We start from the raw sequence: 21,481 nt of genomic DNA, 5'->3' as shown, positions 1-21,481 counted from the left end.
GAGCGAGGGCTCAGTAGTTGTGCACAGGCTTAATTGTTCCATGGCACGTGGAATCCTCTCAGACTAGGAATCGAACCCGTGTCCCCTGCATTGGCAGGTGGATTCTTATCCACTGTGCCACCAAAGAGGTCCTGATGAAAGTTTTAAAAATCATTATTATAAACTTCATTAAATGCTATGGACATTAAAGCATTGGCAATTAAAGGGCCAAATTACTTCATTTTATACCATGGTACATTGTGTAGCTTATCTAACATCATGTATCTTGCAAGAAATTAGTTGAAACTGTTTAACAGCCTGAATTAGCTCAGTGAAGGATTCTCTTTTTTTTCTTCAAGCTGTATCAATAGTGAAAAACATTTTTGGTTAATGACTGAAGAAATATTTTATGCATTTTGCTTTAAAATACTGTTTCCTAGTCCTTTTTACTTTTTTGAGTTTCTATTTAATGATGTTTTTCTTATAGGCATTTTTTAGATTTGACCAAAATTTATTAGTTGGAAAAATTTCAATACTGAATTAAACTTTTATCTCCTGATATGGGTTTGACTACATTGTAGTTCTGAATTTTTCCTTTCACTGACAACATTATATAATCTATTTTATTTGTAAAAACATGTCATAGCTAGACTTTATGTCCCTACTTTTATTTGTAGGGGATATTTTGATGAAGAACTATCTAGGCTAGAAGAAAATTCATAAGCACAGGCATTTTCATTATTTTTAAGGGAAATAATAGATAATGTATTGTTTGGCATTAGATTATCTCTTTTTATTATGGCTCAGAGTGTACGTACAACAGTATGTTCATACCTTACTTTTGTTAACTGTATTCTTGCCAGGTGAAATATTTAGTCTAATTAGGATCAACAAGATCCCTATTCCACATTTCTGCTCTTATTCCCTATAAGGGAGAAACATGAAAGTGAAGTTGCTCAGTCCTGTCCAACTTTTTGCAACCCCATGGACTGTAGCTTGCCAGGCTCCTTCGTCCGTGGGGTTTTCCAGGCAAGAGTACTGGAATGGGTTGCCATTACATGGAGTCAGTTCTAGATCTAAATGCATTTCAGTTTAAGAGATCACAGTTTAAAAAAAATTTTCTGTTGGTATAAAGAAAGAAAGAAAGTGAAGTTGCTCAGTCATGTCCGACTCTTTGCAGCCTCATGGAGTACCAGGTTCTTCCGTCAATGGGATTTTCTAGGCAAGAATACTGGAGTGGGTTGCCATTTCCTTCTCCAGGAGATCTTTCTGACCCAGGGATTGAACCCAGGTCTCCTGCATTGTAGGCAGATGCTTTACCATCTGAGCCACCAGGGAAGTCCAATTGGTATAGAGAAGTCTATTGGTATAGAGAAAGCTTTTTTCTTAGTTGAGAGATACAAGATAGATACTATCAATTTATTTATATGATATATTTATACATTGCCTTGTTTCAGGGAGAGTTTAAGACAGCTTACAAAAATGCTTAAAAATAAATTAGCAAGGTAGAAGTTAAAATGGGAGCTGAAGAATAAAGAAAAACAAGAATGGAAGTATGAATTGAAAGTAAGAATGTTTATCTTAATGAATTATATGTGTGTGTTTACATGCACACACATCTGTAATCTAAGTATCTACATTTCAAAAGGGGAAACCTAGTTAGTTACTAAGGTCTGTATATGTTAGGTAAAAGCAATTATGTTAATTTCCGTAAGATAAAAGAAAACCATAACTATTTTTGATACTAGTCCAGAATTTCTCTCAGAGGAAGATCTTCATTAATAGAATATTGATATAATAAGCAAATTCTTTGACATCATTTTTTATAAGAGATAATGATCACAATTTTCATAGGTTTTCAAATACATTCATTCATCATATCAAAATCTTATTTCAGGAACTTCCCTGATGGTCCAGTGGTTAAGACTCCATGCTTTCACTGCAGAGAGCGTGGATTGGATTCCTGGTCAGGAAACTAAGATCCTACATGCCTTGCAGCCAATAAATAAATGAATAAATACATTAAAAAAAAATCTATTTCAGTAGAAGAAGCCCCACAGGGAACCAGTACTTTGTGGCTAATTTTATGTTGATCTAGTTGGATCCGGGGATAGAATTTTATTTGGAAGAATCAATACACAATATGTTCTTCAAGCTATTTTCACTAAGTATTAATTCTCTCAAACAATGTTTTAATAAAGATACTTTGGCAGTGAGTTTGGCATTATACTCTAACAAACTACTACAAAGTATCTTTTTGATGATGATGTTTGAATTCAGCTCAGACCTACTGGTTGTAATAGACACCATTGACCTGAGGGCAGAAATAACATTCTCTTTTGCAAGATTATGCGTCTTTCATCTTAGGCAACCACCTTATTAAATTTCTTGTACAATGAAGCACAATTGTTGATAATTTTGTTACTGAATTTCTACATGCAGAAAATTGGAGATTCATACCGTGGCTACTGTGTAAGTGAGACTGAATTGGAAAGCGTCCTAACATTTCACAAGCAGCAAACACAGAGTGTTTGGGGGACCCGCCAGTCTCCGAGCCCAGCAAAGCCAGCTACGCGCTTGATGTGGAAATCCCAGTATGTCCCATATGATGGAATCCCATTTGTCAATGCAGGTACTTTAGTAAAGATTTATTTTTAAAAGTTCAGCAGCAGCCATGATCCATTGTGAAAATGTGATTTTCCTAAGGTGATACATTTTTATTTTGGTAGTTGACAACTGACTGTTAATTGGTGAAAATGTGTATTAAACTGAAAAGAAAACTTACAGTAAATACAACCAATTATTTTATGTTGTAAAATTATATTTTAGTATGTTAGGGTAAATAAATAATATTTTATACTGAAAAATGAGAAGTAAAAAATAATTAAATTCAAGGTAGATCTATTTAATAAAAATTAAGCCATAGAGCAGTTTTATTATTTTAAATATGTGAAGCTATTGTAGTTGGATTTTTTCCCCCCCATCCAATCCAGATATTCTTTCCTTCCGTCTTGATTTGTCTTGTGGGGAAAAAAAAAATCACTGTTTGTTTTATATAGCTTAATAACTCTGGGGATACTGTATAGGATTGGTATACAATTTGGAATTATGATATAGAATTCTGATATTCTAACATCAGGTGTGTTACAGCATTCTCAAACACTGTGCTAGTACTTACTAAAGTAGTAGAGTTTCAAGCAAGTCCCAAAGTGTTATCCTAGGACTAGTCAGACCACAAAGAACCTAAGAATAAGTTATTTGTTTCAAAACTATGTGGGGTGAGCAATTCTACACGAAGAGTTGTAGACTCATCTTGGACCTCTGAGGGTAAAGAGAACTCCTTAGAGGAAGATGGGATAAACGTAACCCCTTCTGCACAGGTTTTATTCTCCTGCCTAGTTCTAATCCCTTTTTTTTTGTTTTAATTAATATATTTTTTAATTGAAGGATAATTGTTTTATAGAATTTTGTTGTATTCTGTGAAACATCAATATGAATCAACCATAGGTATACATATATTCCCTCCCTATTGTCTAATCCCTTCTTAACTCTCCTCAGGCAGCTACTCTATGTATATGGTGTGTATTTTTGTACTTCATCATACATATTTGTATTTATAATATTTTTTATTATTCTAAATATTTTAAAGTATATACGTAAATAGTAAAATATAGACATTATTAAGTAAACTTTTGACACTCTCATTTTGAAAATCTATCTATATTGATACTTACAGATTCTGGTTAATTCTATTTCATTATTATATAATTTAATATCATATAATATGGACTATTACATAATAAACTGTTGCTTAAATTTGGTCTTTTCAGCATGTGACCAAACTGTAGTTATTTTTCTACTAATGATCATTTATGTTGTCTCCAACTTTTCAATATTACAAAGAATTTGATAGTCTAACCTCCAAAATATATATTTTCTGTTCAAAAGTGTGAGTAGTTTTCTAGAATATTAGTTTGAAACACAATTTCTGTGGGTCAGAAATCCAAACTAGTTTTTTAGTTTTGTGTGCATTAAAGAAGTTGTGAAGTATGTGAAGTATGCTCACTTTGTCTTCACAAGATTATCACAAGTTGCTCTCTGAGATGATAGTTCAGGTCCAAATCCCTTCTCGAAATTTTTTTTCCAGATGTATTTCAGAATTCTAAATTTTTTGGACTGTAATATGATAATATTATAGAATGCTCCCAGCAAGTATTCTATAGGCAATATTACATGCTCAAATATAGTTACAGTAAAAGGAATAAATAAAGACTATAAATAGCCCCATGAAGTTCACACCAGGTTTTACAGCCAAATGTATTCCAAACAATTTTGTTTTCTCTGCTTTTTAAATTTCAAAATCTTACATGAGGGATTGACAACCTGTATTAATTTTTAGTCCTTTCAGCAATGTATGAAAATTTCCCTTTCCCACATTTGTTCTATGATTTAGCATTGTCAGATTTAAAAACGTCTTTATTTTATGGGAATTTTCATATGGACATCAAAGTAGAGGTGATAATATATGAAATCTCATAACTCCATGTATCCATCATCCAGCTCTGACAAGTATCAGCATGTGGTCAGTCTTGTGTCATTTATATCCCTATCTACTTCTTCATTCTCAAAAGTGATTTCACAGGAAATTCCACATATTATTTCATCTATAATTACTAAGGTATATAATATATACTAAAGTATGTATCTAAAATATAAGGATTCTTTATATATATAAATGTAACAACAATTCCATTATTGCACTTTAAAAGAATTAACAGCAATTTCTTAATATCATCAACTGTCCAATGTTCGCATGTTTCCACTTAGCTCATAATTTTTTTTCAGAGGTTTGTTCAAATTCACATGCGAACCAGGTTCACAGATTAAATTTGGTTAAGTTTCTTCTCATCTAAAAATTTCTCTCTTTTCCTCTGGGTAGTTTGTTCTGTAGAGTTTGCTATACTCAAGATTTTGCTGCTTCTGTCTCAGGTGTTTTTTTTAACATGTTCTTTAATCTCCTGTATTTCCTATAAACTGTTAGATCTAGGAGTTTGATTAAATGAAGATTTAATCTTCATTAAAGTATTTTGGAAGAATACTTCATAGGTGTGCTGTATACTTGTTATTGCTACCTATATAGCATTTTTAACTTTAAGACTGATCAGTAGATTCAGTTGTTTTAGAGTATTGTCAGATTTTTATTTTTGTCAATTTGAGGAGGGTGAGAGTATTTTACTGTTGTTTTAATTTGCATTTCCCTGCTTACTAGTGCATTTGAGCATCTTTTTATTTGTTTATTTAATAACCTTTTTTTTCTTTCTGAATTGCCTGTTCATAGTCTTTGCCCATTTTTCTGTTTGGTAGTTAGTTTTTATTTTTAAAAATTATTTATGGTTCTTTATATTCTGCATATTAATTCTTTGTTTTATGTATTATAAAATAGTTTCTCAAGCTGATTTTCCTTTTACCATTACTTAGAAGAAGTTAGTATCATTTTTATCAACATTTTTACTCATGATTGGTGTGTTTGGCTTTTATTTGCAAGGTTTACTGTACCCTACATAGATTAGGATATTCAACTTAGCATCTTAAATTGTATAGTTTTCACATCTACTTATTTGTATTATATATTGCAGTGTAACAAATTACCCCAAATGTGGTGGGTGAAAACAACAAACATTTACTGTTTCACAGTTTCTGTGGGTCAGAAATGCAGGAGCAGCTTAGCAAGGAGGTTCTGCTGCAAGTTCTCTCACAAGAATGCAATTAAGGTGTTGGCTGGAGCACAGTCATCTTTGGGCTTGTCTGGGGGTGGATCTGCTTCCAAGCTGACTCCTGTGGCTGTTGGCAGGCTTCTTTCTTGTTGGGTGGGCCTTCTCACAGAGCTGCCTCACCATATGACATCTGATTTCACCCAGAGAGAGCTATTGACTAAGAAAGTATCTTAAGATGGAAGTCATAGTCTTCTTATAACTTAATATCAAAAATAAATCCTGTCACTTTTGCCATCTGAGCCACCAGGGAATCTACAAATGGACACACCAGATGGTCAATGCCAAAATAAGATTGATTATATTCTTTGCAGCAAAAGATGGAGAACCTCCATATAGTCAGTGAAAACAAGACCAGGCCCTGACTGTGGCTCAGATCATGAACTCCTTATTGCCAAATTCAGACTTAAAGAAAGTAGGGAAAACCACTAGACCATTCAGGTATGACCTAAATCAAATCACTTACGATTATACAGTAGAAGTGACAAATAGATTCCAGGGATTAGCTCTGATAGACAGAGTCCCTGAAGAACTAGGGATGGAGGTTCATGACATTGTACAGGAGGCAGGGATCAAGACCATCCCCAAAAAAAAGAAATGCAAAAAGGCAAAATGGTTGTTTGACCAGGCCTTACAGATAATGGAGAAAAGAAGACAAACAAAAAGCAAGGACAAAAGGAAAGATACACCATTTAAATGCAGAGTACCAAAGAATAGCAGGGAGAGATAAGAAGCCTTCCTTAGTGATCAATGCAAAGAAATAGAGGAAAACAATAGAATGGGAAAGACTAGACATCTCTTCAAGAAGATTAGAGATTCAAAGGCAACATTTCATGCAAAGATAGGCACAATAAAGGACAGAAATAGTATGGACCTAACAGAAGCAGAAGATATTAAGAAATGGCAAGAATACACAGAAGAACTGTACAAAACAGATCTTCACGACCCAGATAATCACGATGGTGTGATCATCCACCTAGAGCCAGACATCCTAGAATGAGAAGTCTAGTGGGCCTTAGGAAGCATCACTACAAACAAAGCTAGTAGAGGTGATGGAATTTCCGTTAAGCTATTTCAAATCCTAAAAGATGATGCTGTGAAAATGCTGCACTCAACATGCCAGCAAATTTGGAAAACTCAGCAGGACTGGAAAAGGTCAGTTTTCATTCCAATCCCAAAGAAAGGCAATGCCAAAGAATACTCAAACTATCGCACAGTTGTACCCATCTCAAAGGCTAGCAAAGTAATGCTCAAAATTCTCCAAGCCAGGCTTCAACAGTACATTTACCATGAACTTCCAGATGTTCAAGCTTGATTTACAAAAGGCAGAAGAACTAGAGATCAAATTGCTAGCATCCATTGTATTATTGAAAAAGCGAGAGTTTCAGAAAAACATGTACTTCTGCTTTATTGACTATGCCAAAGCCTTTGACTATGTGGATCACAACAAACTGTGGAAAATTCTTGAAGAGATGGGATACCAGACCATCTGACCTGTCTCCTGAGAAATCTGTATGCAGGTTAAGAAGCAACAGTTAGAAGTGAACATTCAACAACAGACTGGTTCCAAATCGGGAAAGGAGTACGTCGAGGCTGTTATATTGTCACCCTGCTTATTAAACTTAAATGCAGAGTACATAATGAGAAATGTTGGACTGGATGAAGCACAAACTGGAATCAAGATTGTTGGGAGAAATATCAATAGCCTCAGATATGCAGATGACAATACCCTTATGGCAGAAAGGGGAGAAGAGCTAAAGAGCCTCTTAATGAAAGTGAAAGAGGAGAGTGTAAAGGCTGGCTTAAAACTCATTATTCAGAAAAGTAAGATCATGGCATCTGGTCCCAGCACTTCATGGCAAATAGATGGGGAAACAGTGGAAACAGTGAGAGACTTTATTTTGGGGGGCTCAATATTACTGCAGATGGTGACTGCAGCCATGAAATTAAAAGACGCTTGCTCCTTGGAAGAAAAGTTGTGACCAACCTAGATAGCATATTAAAAAGCAGAGACATTACTTTGCCTACAAAGGTCTGTCTAGTCAAAGCTATGGTTTTTCCAGGAGTCACATATGGATGTGATAGTTGGACTCTAAAGAAAGCTGAGCACCAAAGAATTGAGCTTTTGAACTGTGGTGTTGGAGAAGACTTGAGAGTCCCTTGGACTGCAAGGAGATCCAACCAGTCCATCCTAAAGGAAGTCAGTCCTGCATATTCATTGGAAGAACTGATGTTGAAGCTGAAACTCCAATACTTTGGCCACCTGATGCAAAGAACTGACTCATTTGAAAAGACCCTGAGGCTGGGAAAGATTGAAAGTGAGAGGAGAAACGGATGACAGAGGATGAGATGGTTGGATGGCATCACCAACTCAATGGACATGAGTTTAAGTAAATTCCAGGAGTTGGTGATGAACCGGGAGGCCTGGCGTGCTGCAGTCATGGGGTTGGAAAGAGTCAGACATGACTGAGTGACTAAACTGAACTGCACTGTCCTGAGCACTGAAGAATTGATGCTTTTCAACCATGATGTTGGAGAAAACTCTTGAGAGTCCCTTGGGGTACAAGTAGATAAAACCTGTCCATCCTAAAGGAAATCAGTCCTGAATATTGATTGAAAGGACTGATGCTGAAGCTGAAACTCTTAATACTTTGGCCACCTGATGCAAAGAACTAATTCATTGGAAAAGACCCTGATGCTGGGAAAGATTGAAGGTGGAAGGAGAAGGGGATGACAGGGGATGAGATGGTTGGATGGCATCACCGACTTGATGGACTTCAGTTTGAGCAAGCTCTGGGAGTTGATGAAGGACAGGGAAGCCTGGTATGCTGCAGTCCATGGGGTCACAAAGATTTGAGCATGACTGATCGACTGAACTGACTGATGACTTCTACCATAGTCATTAGAAGTAAGTATAGCTCATGCCCACAGGGATGGAATTACCAAGGACATGAGTACCAGGAGCCAGGATCATTGAGGGTCATCTTAGAGGTTGGTAATCACATGATTTGAACAGCTCAAATAGAAATAAGGAAATCAATTATAAAAGGAAATAAAAATATAAAAGACTTTCATATTTGTTAACAAATGTAGCATTTGCTAATTTTTACTTACAAAGTAATTTTATTATTAAAATTATGTGTATGTAAATATCAGTTGACATTCAGTGGATGTGGTGTTTGCTGATTTCCTTACATAATTTGATACGATTGGTAAATATTATAATAAACTTTTATATTTATGGGTTTGTATATCTCAGTAGGACTGATATTTTCTTTCCTTAAGATTGTGTAATTGGAAGTATAGATTTTGTCACTGCTACTACCAAGTAGTTTTTAATCTAGTACCCAGAGCAGATGGATACTTGAATTAATATCAATAGTTGGTTTTGGCCCACAGGGAGTAGAGCTGTCGTAATGGAGTGTCAATATGGGCCAAGGAGAAAAGGTTTCCAGTTAAAAAAAATTGGAGAGCTGGAAAATAGGTCTTGTCAGCTCTACAAAGCCACTTGTCCAGCCCGGTAAGCTTCATATTTCTTTTATTTTTTATTAAGTACTTATATTTGAATAGTTAATATGCACATGTGCATGTTTTTATTATGTTTAAGCTGTGCCGGAAACTATACAGTGAAATCTGTTTCCTCTTACCCTGCATGTCCCACTTGAAGGCAACAACTCTTACCAGTGTCTTGAGTAACTTTTCAAAGATATTCTGTATATATGCCTATTATATATATCTCTCACTTTTCCCTCATAAATGTTGAAGATCACTAATATTTTCTTTCCTTAAATTTCGGTATACCTTCTTTTCTTCTATAAATTCACATGGATATATTTCCATTCTGAATGCCTAATGTGGTTATTTGCTCAAAACTATTGTTTCATACTAGTGTGATTGTAGAGACATATACTACTATATACACTTAAAAATTGTTTTAAATTTAGGTATAATTGATTTATAATGTGTTAGTTTCTGCTATACAACACAGTGATTCAGTTATATATGTAATTACTTGTTTTCATTTTCTTTTCCACTGTAGTTTATCACAGGATATTAATTATAGTTCCCTCATTATATTGTAGCACCATGGTGTTTTACTCTATGTTTTTTTATTCATTCTCAATATGTCTCAAAGCTGGCACCATGGCTGTGTATAAATGAGCTGATTCCTTCTTTTTATTAACTGATCAATTGATTTTAAAAATTGAAATATAATTGACATATAACATTATATTAGTTTCCTGGTTCCATTTTAATAGCCATATAATATTCCACTTGTAGATGAATTATCGTTTACTTAGCCCTCCAACAATGAACTGTAGGCACTGAGAAGTATTCTTCATTATTATTTATGAAGCTGCAGCTAATAACACTGTAGCTATTTCTATATTAATGGAATAAATTCCTTGAAATTAGATTGTTAGGGCAAGTATTGTGTTCTTTTTAAATGCTGGCAGTTGTTGGAGAGTTGGAGAGTTGCTTGGTAGTGATTTTACCAATTATATTCACAGCAGCAATATATAAGACCAACATAGTCAGTTTTAGGTAGAATAGGACTACTGAGTAGTCATTGCTTTGACTGAGGATGAAAAATGTACACCAATGAAAGACTTTTATAATGTCTTTCAGTAATAATATTCTGTTTCACACATTTATAGTGTTTTAAATCATAAGATAAAATTTAAAAGTAACACGTAAATGTTAAATTTAGTTGAGCTTTGAAATCCTTATTTTAGCAATACATGTCATATCACAATCTCAGCATTCTCAAATAGTTTTTAAAGCCAGTTAAGCTTTAATCTGATAATGTTAACTTTAGACAGTGTTAAAACCTGACTGTTAAACATGACCATTAAACAATTGCTTTGAAGTATAAGCAATTTAGAACTTTAGACATAACTTGGGAAAAAGTCACTATATGTGAAGAAATTATTTTATTCTCAATCATTCTAAAAGTACTTTTTGAGTATCTAATGGGTACCAGAAAGAATGAAGTGACAGAGGCAAAGCAAAAACAACACCCAGTTGTGGATGTGACTGGTGATGGAAGTAAAGTCTGATGCTGTAAAGAGCAATATTGCATGGGAACCTGGAATGTTAGGTCCATCAGTTCAGTTCAGTCGCTCAGTTGTATCCGATTCTTTGCCATCCCATGGACAGCAGCACGCCAGGCCTTCCTGTCCATCACCAACTCCCAGAGTTTACTCAAACTCGTGTCCATTGAGTTGGTGATGACATCCAACCATCTCATCCTCTGTCGTACCCTTCTCATCCCACTTTCAATCTTTCCCAGCATCAGGGTTTTTCAAATGAGTCAGTTTTTTACATCGGGTGCCCAAAGTATTGGAGTTTCTGCTTCAGCATCAGTCCTTCCAAAAAACATCCAGGACTGACTTCCTTTAGGATGGACTGGTTGGACCTCCTTGCTGTCCAGGGGACTCTGAACAGTATTCTCGAATACTACAGTTCAAAAGCATCAATTCTTCAGCACTCAGCTTTCTTTATAATCCAACTCTCACATGCATACATGACTACTGGAAAAACCATAGCTTTGACTAGACAGACCTTTGTAGGCAAAGTAATGTCTCTGCTTTTTAATATGCTATCTAGGTTGGTCACAACTTTTCTTCCAAGGGACAAGCTTCTTTTAATTTCATGGCTGCAGTCACCATCTGCAGTGATTTTGGAGTCCAAAAAAATAAAGTCTTTCACTGTTTCTACTGTTTCCCCATCTATTTGCCATGAAGTGCTGGGACCAGATGCCATCATCTTACTTTTCTGAATGTTTAGTTTTAAGCCAACTTTTCACTCTCCTCTTTCACTTTCATCAAGAGTCTCTTTAATTCTTCTTCACTTTTTGTCATAATGGTGGTGTCATCTGCATATCTGAGGTTATTGATATTTCTCCCTGCAGTCTTTGTTCCAGGTTGTGCTTTATCCAGTCCTGCATTTCTCATGATGTACTCTGTATATAAGGTAAATAAGCAGGGTGACAATATACAGGCTTGACATACTCCTTTCCCGATTTGGAGCCAGTCTCTTGTTCCATGTCCAGTTTTCTCTGTTGCTTCTTGACCTGCATACAGATTTCTCAGGAGGCAGGTCAGGTGGTCTGGTATTCCCGTCTCTTCAAGAAGTTTCCACAGTTTGTTGTGATCCACACAGTCAAAGACTTTGACATAGTCAATAAAGCAGAAATAGATGTTTTTCTGGAACTCTCTTGCTTTTTCCATGATCCAGCGGATGTTGGCAATTTGGTCTCTGGTTCCTCTGCCTTTTCTAAATCCAGCTTAAACATCTGGAAGTTCACAGTTCACGTACCATTGAAGCCTGGCTTATAGAATTTTGAGCATTAATTTGCTAACGTGTGTGATGAGGGCAATTATGCAGTGGTTTGAGTATTCTTTGCATTGCCTTTCTTTGGGATTGGAATGAAAACTGACCATGAATTAAGGCAAATTGGAAGTGGTCAAACAGGAGATGGCAAGAGTGAACATCAACACTTTAGTAATCAGTGAACTAAAATGGACTGGAATGGGTGAATTTAACTCAGATGACCAATATATTTACTACGGTGGGCAAGAATCCCTTAGAAGAAATAGAGTAGCCATCATAGTAAGCCAGAGTCCAAAATGCAGTTATTAGATGCAATCGCAAAAATGACAGAATGATCTCTGTTTGTTTCTAAGGCAAGCCATTCAATATCACAGCAATCCAAGTTTATGCCCTGACCAATAATGCTACAGAAGCTCAAGGGAATTGTTCTATGAAGACTTACAACACCTTGTAGAACTAACACCCCAAAATGATCTCCTTTTCATTATCGGGGACTGGAATGCAAAAGTATGAAGTCAAGAAACACCTGGAGTAACAGGCAGATTTGGCCTTGGAGTACAGAATGAAGCAGGGCAAAGGCTAATAGAGTTCTTCCAAGAGAATGCACCGGTCATAGCAAACAGCCTCTTCCAACAACACAAGAGAAGACTCTACACATGGACATCACCAGATGGTCAACACCGAAATCAGACTGATTATATTCTTCACAGCCAAAGATGGAGAAGTTCCATACAGTCAGCAAAAACAAGACTGGGATCTGACTGTGGCTCAGATCATGAACTCCTTATTGCCAAATTCAGACTTAAGTTGAAGAAAGTAGGGAAAACCACTAGACCATTCAGGTATAACCTAAATCAAATCCCTTAAAATTATACAGTGGAAGTGACAAATAGATTCCAGGGATTAGATCTGATAGACAGAGTCCCTGAAGAACTATGGACAGAGGTTCATGACATTGTACAGGAGGCAGTGATCAAACCATCCCCAAGAAAAAGAAATGCAAAAAGGTGAAATGGTTGTCTGACGAGGCCTTACAAATTGCTGAGAAAAGAAGAGAAGTAAAAGGCAAAGCAGGAAAGGAGAGATATACCCATTTGAATGCAGAGTTCCACAGAATAGCGAGGAGAGATAAGAAAGTCTTCCTCACTGATCAATGCAAAGAAATAGAGGAAAACAATAGAATGGGAAAGACTAGAGATCTTTTCAAAAAAGAAAAAAAAATAGAGATACCAAAGGAACTTTTCATGCAAAGATGTGCACAATAAAGGACAGGAATGGTATGGACCTAACCGAAGCAGAAGAAACTAAGTAGACGTGGCAAGAATACACAGAAAACTATACAAAAAATTTCTTCACGACCCAGAAAATCACAATGGTGTGATCACTGACCTAGAGCCACACATGCTGGAATGTGAAGTCAAGTGGGCCTTAGAAAGCATCACTATGAACAAAGCTAGTGGAGTTGATGGAATTCCCATTGAGCTATTTCAAATCCTAAAAAATGATGCTGTGAAAATGCTGCACTCAATATGCCAGCAAATTTGGAAAACTTAGCAGTGGCCACAGGCCTGGAAAAGGTCAGTTTTCATTCTAATCCCAAAGAAAGGCAATGCCAAAGAATGCTCAAACTACCGCACAATTGCACCCATCTCACACGCTAGCAAAGTAATGCTCAAAGCTCTCCAAGCCAGGTTTCAATGGTACATGAACTGTGAACTTCCAGATGTTCAAACTGGATTTAGATAAGGTGGAGGAACCAGAGTCAAGTTGTCAACACCCATTGGATCATTGAAAAAGTGAGAGTTCCTGAAAAACATGTACTTCTGCTTTATTGAGTATGCCAAAGCCTTCGACTGTTTGGATCACAACAAACTGTGAAAAATTCTTGAAGAGATGGGCATAACAGACCACCTGACCTGACTCCTGAGAAATCTGTATGCAGGTGAAGAAGCAACAGATAGAACTGGACATGGAACAACAGACTGGTTTCAAATCGGTAAAGGAGTACGTCAAGGTTGTATATATTTAACTTACATGCAGATTATTTCATGAGAAATGCCAGGTTGCATGAAGCACAACCTGTAACAAAGACTGCCGGGAGAAATATCAATAACCTCGAATATGCAGATGACACCACCCTTATGGCAGAAAGTGAAGAGAAACTAAAAAGCCTCTTGATGAAAGTGAAAGTGGAGAGTGAAAAAGTTGGCTTAAAGCTCAACATTCAGAAAACGAAGATCATGGCATCCGGTCCCATCACTTCATGGGAAATAGATGGGGAAACAGTGGAAACAGTGTCAGACTTTATTTTTGGGGCTCCAAAATCACTGCAGATGGTGACTGCAGCCGTGAAATTAAAAGACACTTACTCCTTGGAAGGAAAGTTATGACCAACCTAGATAGCATATTTAAAAGCAGAGATATTACTTTTCCAACAAAGGTTCATCTAGTCAAAGCTATGGTTTTTCCAGTAGTCATGTATGCATGTGAGAGTTGGACTGTAAAGAAAGCTGAGTGCTGAAGAATTGACGCTTTTAAACTGTGGTGTTGGAGAAGATGTGAGAGTCCCTTGGACTGCAAGGAGATCCAACCAGTCCATCCTAAAGGAAGTCAGTCTTGCATATTCATTGGAAGGACTGATGGTAAAGCTGAAACTCCAGTATCTGAAGCAAGGAATTGATTCATTTGAAAAACCCTGATGCTGGGAAAGGTTGAAAGTGGGAAAAGAAGGGGTCAACAGAGAATGAGATGGTTGGATGGCATCACTGACTCAATGGACATGATTTTGAGTAAACTCCGGGAGTTGGTGATGGACAGGGAGGCCTCGCATGCTGCAGTCCATGGGGTCGCAAAGAGTCAGACACGACTGAACTGAACTGAACTGACTCTGTGCCCAGCAACGACATTGTGTATCTTGGGAAGGAGGGAGATGGAACATTGAGATGATAAACTTCACATGAAAAGCAATATAATATTTGAAGAAATTAAAAGATGGATAAATAAACTAGAATCATATAGAATGCTCTGAATGCTGCTAAATCATTTTTACTTGATTAAGGTGCAAATAGATTTCAACAGTGGTACAAATGTGAAGAATTATTATGGCGTTGATATAGCAAGTGGATGTAAGAAATGAGATAATGGTGGCTAGAAGCCCCAGAAGGAGGGCATTACAGTAATTAGGCATGAGCAGGAGAATGGAGAAGAGACAGATCCAGGAAAAAAAAAAGTTAGTTTCATAGTGTTTAGACATTTTTACTAAAGTAATGACTACTGTTAATTTGCTAAGTATTATATACTGAGACTATGGCATATCTTTCACATAATGATCTGAATGCTTTCTAGATAATCAAATTTTCTCTAAACTTTAGTAATGCTTAAATTAAACTTCTGTTTGACAAGTTAGATAATCTTGAGATTATAGTTTAATGGAGCAAATTCTTGTTTTTCTTATGAAAAGGATTTACATTAAAAAAGTACAGAAATTTCCTGACTATAGAGTTCCTACAGACCCCAAAATTGACAGGAAGATAATCCGAATGGAGCAGGAGAAAGCCTTTAACTTGCTAAAAAAGAACTTGGTAGATGCTGGTGGTGTTCTTAGGTATGACGTTTACATTGTTCTTGTATTTACAAGTTACTGTGTTCCTTTTACAAGAATTCTGTCTATAAGAGAAATTATATTATGTTTTCCAATTATTCCATTAAGAAATAGTTTCTATAAGGTAGATGTTGTATTAGTAGCTCCCTAGGTATTAAACTGATTTGCCATGTATAAGTCATTGAGTTCATCAACCCCATGTGGATAATTTTGACCAAAGAATTCTGTATACCACATGGAAGTTTTTTCCCAACATGATAAACTCATATTTGGAAACACGTTTTATTATATATTTAGTACTTTCTTGCAACCTGATTTACTATAGCCTACCAGGCTTCTCTGTTCATGGCATTTCCCAGGCAATAATAGTGGAGTGGGTTGCCATTTCCTTCTCTAGTGGCTCTTTTTGACCCAGGGATCAAACCCACATCTCCTGCATTGGCAGGTGGATTCTTCACCACTGAAGTACTTGGGAAACACTTAATATGATATTATTATATATAATTTTTCAAAAAATTATTCCTTCTCTTGATGAGTATTAACAGAAGTATATAATTCTTGCCTTTTTCTAGTAATATAATTTTAAATATTTTCTCTCATTAGGTGGTATGTACAGTTACCTACGCAGCAAGCTCATCAGTATCATGAATTAGAGACTCCCTGCCTCCCTTTATCATCTTCCTCCTTTCCCATATCTTCTCTTGAAGAAGAAGAAGCTGCAATTAGAGATGAGAATTGTACATTGCCCTCACGTCTACATCCTCAAGTAGCACATAAAATTCAAGAATTAGTATCACAGGGAATAGAACAAGTGTATGCAGTTAGAAAACAGCTAAGGTACAGTAGAAACAAATTGTTCTTTTATGTTTTTCATTTTTGTTTGCTGGTTTAAATAATACACTTAACATTATAGACATATTCCAGGATATATGCTATCAATATGCAGGGAATATAGTTTATTAACATATTAAAATAATATTATTTATGTGTTGATCACTTTTAGCAGATGCTTTGCAAGCCATGAGTAATGATTTGAATTACTCATTTGAGATATTCTATGTTCAGATTTGGCAAATTAGACTATTTTAAAATGATATATATATTGAATTATATACTAAATACCTTTATAGAAAGAAAATTTTTAGCAAAGATTTTAAAACATTGGCCAAGATATTTGTTTTAACCCATTTGAAATGTGCAGTTAAATTTTATTGAAACAAAATAATATGAGCAATTTTTTGTCTAATGAAATTTTATATGTAGTACTCTGTGTGTGCATGCTAAGTCACTTCAGTCGTGTTTGACTCTTTGCTACCCTGTGGACTGCAGCCCGCCAGGCTCCTCTGTCCATGGGATTCTCCAGGCAAGAGTACTGGAGTGGGGTGCCATGCACTCCTCCAGGGTATCTTCCCGACACAGGGATCAAACCCATGTCTCCTGTGGCTCCTGGATTGCAGGTGGATTCTTTACTGTTTAGCCGCTGGGGAAGCCCCATATAGTACTCTGGTCTAATTTTATTGGTACTCAGGATATAATAATAATAATTATTATAAATATGAGGCATTTACTATGTGTGTGCCAAATAGTATGCTAAGTACTTTATAGGCACAAGCTCATTTATTCCTATGACTTTATAAATTTAGTGTATTTATCCTCATTCTTCAGATGAGGAAATGGAGACTTGGGATGGTTAAAGAGATATAGCTAGAAGTAAAGTCTAGGTGTACAACCTTGCTCTTCACCGTGGTTTCTGCTTCTTAACTGACCTTATTCCTGCTGGTTACTGTGTAGTCAGATCTGAATGAGTATTTCCCAGGATTATTTCTTAATTAATACATGACTTCTGTTTAACAGATTTCTTAGACATTTTATGTTTATTTACATTGGGGCATTGTTAGAACAGAGCCAAAGTTTGGTAAGCCATCCACTATTTTACTAAACCTAAATCTTAAGAACAAAAGTATGATATAGCTCTGCAATATGGCCTACTGAATATAATGCACAAAGCATGTGTATATTTAATTTTATTATTTCTTTTTATATATTTACTTTTTATACCATCTTGTGGCAACATTGCCTTTTATTTCTATCTTTTTGGTCTACTTGTAAAATTTGAGCAGATCATTTTTCATATATTATTTGAAGACTTTTGAAAGCAATGAAATATATTTATATGTGTAAATTTGTTATAGGCCTAGTCTGTCTTAGTTACTAGCCTGGTGTATGACTTTGGGCAAATTACTTAATTTCTGTAGCCCTTAGTTCCCTCTTCTGTAAAGTTGGAATGTTGATTATACTTACCTCACAAGATTATAGGATGGGTTAAAGGAGATACTAGATGTAAAGTCAGAGAAGGCAATGGCACTCCACTCTAGTACTCTTGCCTGGAAAATCCCATGGATGGAGGAGCCTGGTGGGCTGCAGTCCCTGGGGTCGCTAAGAGTCAGATATGACTGAGCCACTTCACTTTCACTTTTCACTTTCATGCATTGGAGAAGGAAATGGCAACCCACTCCAGTGTTATTGCCTGGAGAATCCCAGGGACGGGGGAGCCTGGTAGGCTGCCGTCTATGGGGTTGCACAGAGTCGGACACAACTGAAGTGACTTAGCAGCAGCAGATATAAAGTGTTCAGGTCAGTGACTGACAGAGTAAGCATTCAAAAGCATACTATTTTTGAACTGAAAATAGTGATTTCATTAAATTCATAAAAATATCAAAGCTCATTCTAAGATATGCAGGTGTTTAACCAGTGAAAATATTACCTTTCTTTTAATCTGCGTGAATTCTATGACTTAACGTGTTGAAAAAAGTAGAAAAATATAAATTACTTATAAAGCTGTAAATCATACTTTACAGAATTATATGCTAAAAGAGAACCTTTCTCACTATAACTAAATTATTAGATTGCTAGATTATGTTTTTATTCTATTTTATATTTCCACAGAAAATTTGTTGAAAGGGAACTCTTCAAACCTGATGAAGTACCTGAAAGACATAATTTATCCTTTTTTCCAACTGTAAATGATATAAGAAATCACATCCATGAGGTACAGAAATCCTTGAGAAATGGAGATAATATATGTAACTCAGAGATTATTCCAGCAACGGTATGATTACAACTGTAATTTCTTGTTTTATTACCAATGGTCTTTCTCAGCTAATTCGTGGTTGCTATTAGGCCATATAAATAACTGTGATGTAAGGAAAAATAGTGTTTTTCCCCAAAATGTAAACACTGAACTCTTAGGTGATGATTTAACTAAAATGTTTTTTATTACTCCCATAAAAAGAAATTTAAGTGAATTTCTAGCCGTGACTATAATAACAATAGTAATCTTCACTTAAAAATCAACATATTTTATCTCCATAAAAGTATATCTTATTTATTGAGTGCATAGTATGTATATCTCCACCTCTTTTTAAATATGTCAGCAAGTTTAAATAGAATAGTATAGACTTGAATGTGATGATGTTGGTTCTATATGCCCTCTGCGGATGTAAAGCTTACCTCATACTCTGATAGTGTAGTTTCCCCCAGCAAAGTGGCCATTTCTACCTACTCTGAAGAGAGTATAAACTACCCAGAAACTGCTGATAGTAATATACACAATGGTTACCTGGAAATTACCCAGAAACTACTAATTGTGATACACACAATGATTTTGGCATTAAAATCTCAAGTAACAGTATCTGCTGTCTACATTTTTAATCTCTAGATTCAGTAACTGAATAGTTTGAAATTTGTTACTAAGCTTGAGCTACTCTTCTTTTCTATCCAAAACGCTTAGTCATTCACTATCCAAAATTCAGAAACTAAAATAGATTTGAGTACCAGTAGTCTTTGTCAAATTCTTGCTATCTGAACTTGGGAAGATAATTTATTTGAGTAGTTAAGTATACTTATGCTTTGAGAATGTGAACAAGTGAAGAAAGTAATTATAGAATACAGCACATTTATACTATGATTGGGTAAGATATGACAGTTGCATTGCTATTTTAAAATAGTTTTAGAGATAAATGCTTTGTTCTTTTTACTGAAGTAAGTGTTCCCATTTCAGCTTCAATGGACTACAGATAGTGGGAATATTCTCAGAGAGACTGTGACAGTTACACTTGGAGAAGGTAGGTTATCTTGAATAATTCAATTTCAAGATATAAAATCAAGCAGTGTTAAAAGATATTATCTCATCTAATTTGTCTCATCTAAGTTATGGATAAGGAAACCATGGCCCAAAGAGGCAAGAGCAACTATGTTAGGATTTATCAAAAATATTTCTAGCTATTTAAATTTCCTATGTATATATCAGATTTTATTTTTATGATTGAAATTTTGAGGCTAATGATTATTAGCCTGGTTTACTCTAAAGCTAGGCTAATTTCAATAGTAATAACTCTAAGATACCTTGATCAGGAAACTATTGTCCATTTTGTATGGTTTGCTTTTTCTCTTATGTTTCTTACTCCTGTGTTCTCTCCATATTCCAGGCTTATTTCAGCCCTTTTGTTCTGTCTTCGAGAAATGTCTTTTCTCCTCTTCTGAGTGGCAAACTCCTCTCACCACTCAAATTGCAGTTTCTTTGGCCTTAGGTGCTTTCTTAACTTCATCCCCCTATGTAAATTTGGATATTCAGTCTTTTTTATTTACCTCTGCATTTAACATGCTATTCTTTGTTTATGGATATATATCTTTTATTATGATTTGGGAATTGTTTTTTTTTTTTTTTTTTTGTAAATGCAGGTACAAAGTTTGTTACCAGAGACATAGCACAAAAAGTGGGACAGTACACAGAGAAATGGTTAGTTTAGTTAAGATGGAGGGGCAAGGCAGAGATATACACCCAGAGAGAAAGGCTGTTGGCGTTCCCCCTAGTGAGGAGGAGCTGAGAATCATATTCAAATTAATATCCCTAGTTCTTAGCATGCTGCTGCTGCTAAGTCACTTCAGTCGTGTCCGACTCTGTGCGACCCCATAGACGGCAGCCCACCAGGCTCCCCTGTCCCTGGGATTCTCCAGGCAATAACACTGGAATGGGTTGCCATTTCCTTCTCCAATGCATGAAAATGAGAAGTTCTTAGCATAGTGGCTTCTAAAAACTTAACATGTAAATAAATACTTTAAAATAAATTAATAATATGTAGAATACAATTTTTTTTTAGTCTTTGGCTATTGACCTTTAAGAATTACTTTGCTTATAGAATAGCTTGCAAATTGTTTAGAATTATTCTTTTGTTCTGTGTATATTTAATTCAGTGTATGCTGAGCATAGAAAAGTAAGTTTCTTGCTTCATTGAATTTAAATTTTAGGAAGATAAAAAGACTACAGCATATTCTAATTAAGTACTATAATGAATAGTAATGGTATTACAATGAGAGAGAGTTGACAGTATTACCATGATAGAATTGTGCCAAACTATGTGGGAACAGTGATAGAGATATGTAACTTAGTCCAGAGAGTAGGGAAGGGACATTTGAGAAAGTGACTTTTATTTTTATTTTTTTAAATTAGAGGACAGTTGCTTTAAAACGGCTGTTAGTTTGTGCTGTACAGCAAAGTGTATCAACTGTGTGTATACACATATCTTCTGTTTTTTGGATTTCCTTCCCATTTAGGTCACCACAGAGCACTGAGTAAAGTTCCCTGTGCTATACAGTAGGTTATGATTAGTTATCCATTTTATATATAGTAGTAGAGAGTGTGACTTTTAAACTGAGAACTGAAGAATGAATAGGAATTTACTAATCAAAGGAATAGCATGTTCAAACGCCAAGCAAGAAAGAGGATGCCATGACC

At 35.6% G+C, this 21,481-nt stretch overlaps 1 protein-coding gene across 14 annotated transcripts in view; it reads left to right on the top strand.

The window, feature by feature from the left end:
* The window catches only part of CARF (calcium responsive transcription factor), an 80,024-nt gene that overhangs the window by 22,019 nt on the left and 36,524 nt on the right, over nt 1–21,481 (top strand). For 13 of the 14 annotated variants that reach the window (XR_011467695.1, XR_011467696.1, XR_011467697.1 and 10 more), the window contains 6 exons: nt 2,422–2,611; nt 9,150–9,270; nt 15,547–15,690; nt 16,291–16,524; nt 18,634–18,796; nt 19,748–19,811. Coding sequence is in view for 11 of the 14 variants with exons in the window: in XM_070387986.1 (XP_070244087.1) it covers nt 2,422–2,611; nt 9,150–9,270; nt 15,547–15,690; nt 16,291–16,524; nt 18,634–18,796; nt 19,748–19,811 (916 nt within the window). In the remaining 3 variants the exon portion in view is untranslated. The remainder of the gene's footprint in view (nt 1–2,421; nt 2,612–9,149; nt 9,271–15,546; nt 15,691–16,290; nt 16,525–18,633; nt 18,797–19,747; nt 19,812–21,481) is intronic. The other variant, XM_070387996.1, reaches the window with a different exon arrangement.

This window comes from Bos mutus, chromosome 2 (assembly GCF_027580195.1).
Source record: "Bos mutus isolate GX-2022 chromosome 2, NWIPB_WYAK_1.1, whole genome shotgun sequence".
NCBI lineage: Eukaryota > Metazoa > Chordata > Mammalia > Artiodactyla > Bovidae > Bos > Bos mutus.
This window is presented reverse-complemented; position numbering and strand designations above follow the sequence as displayed.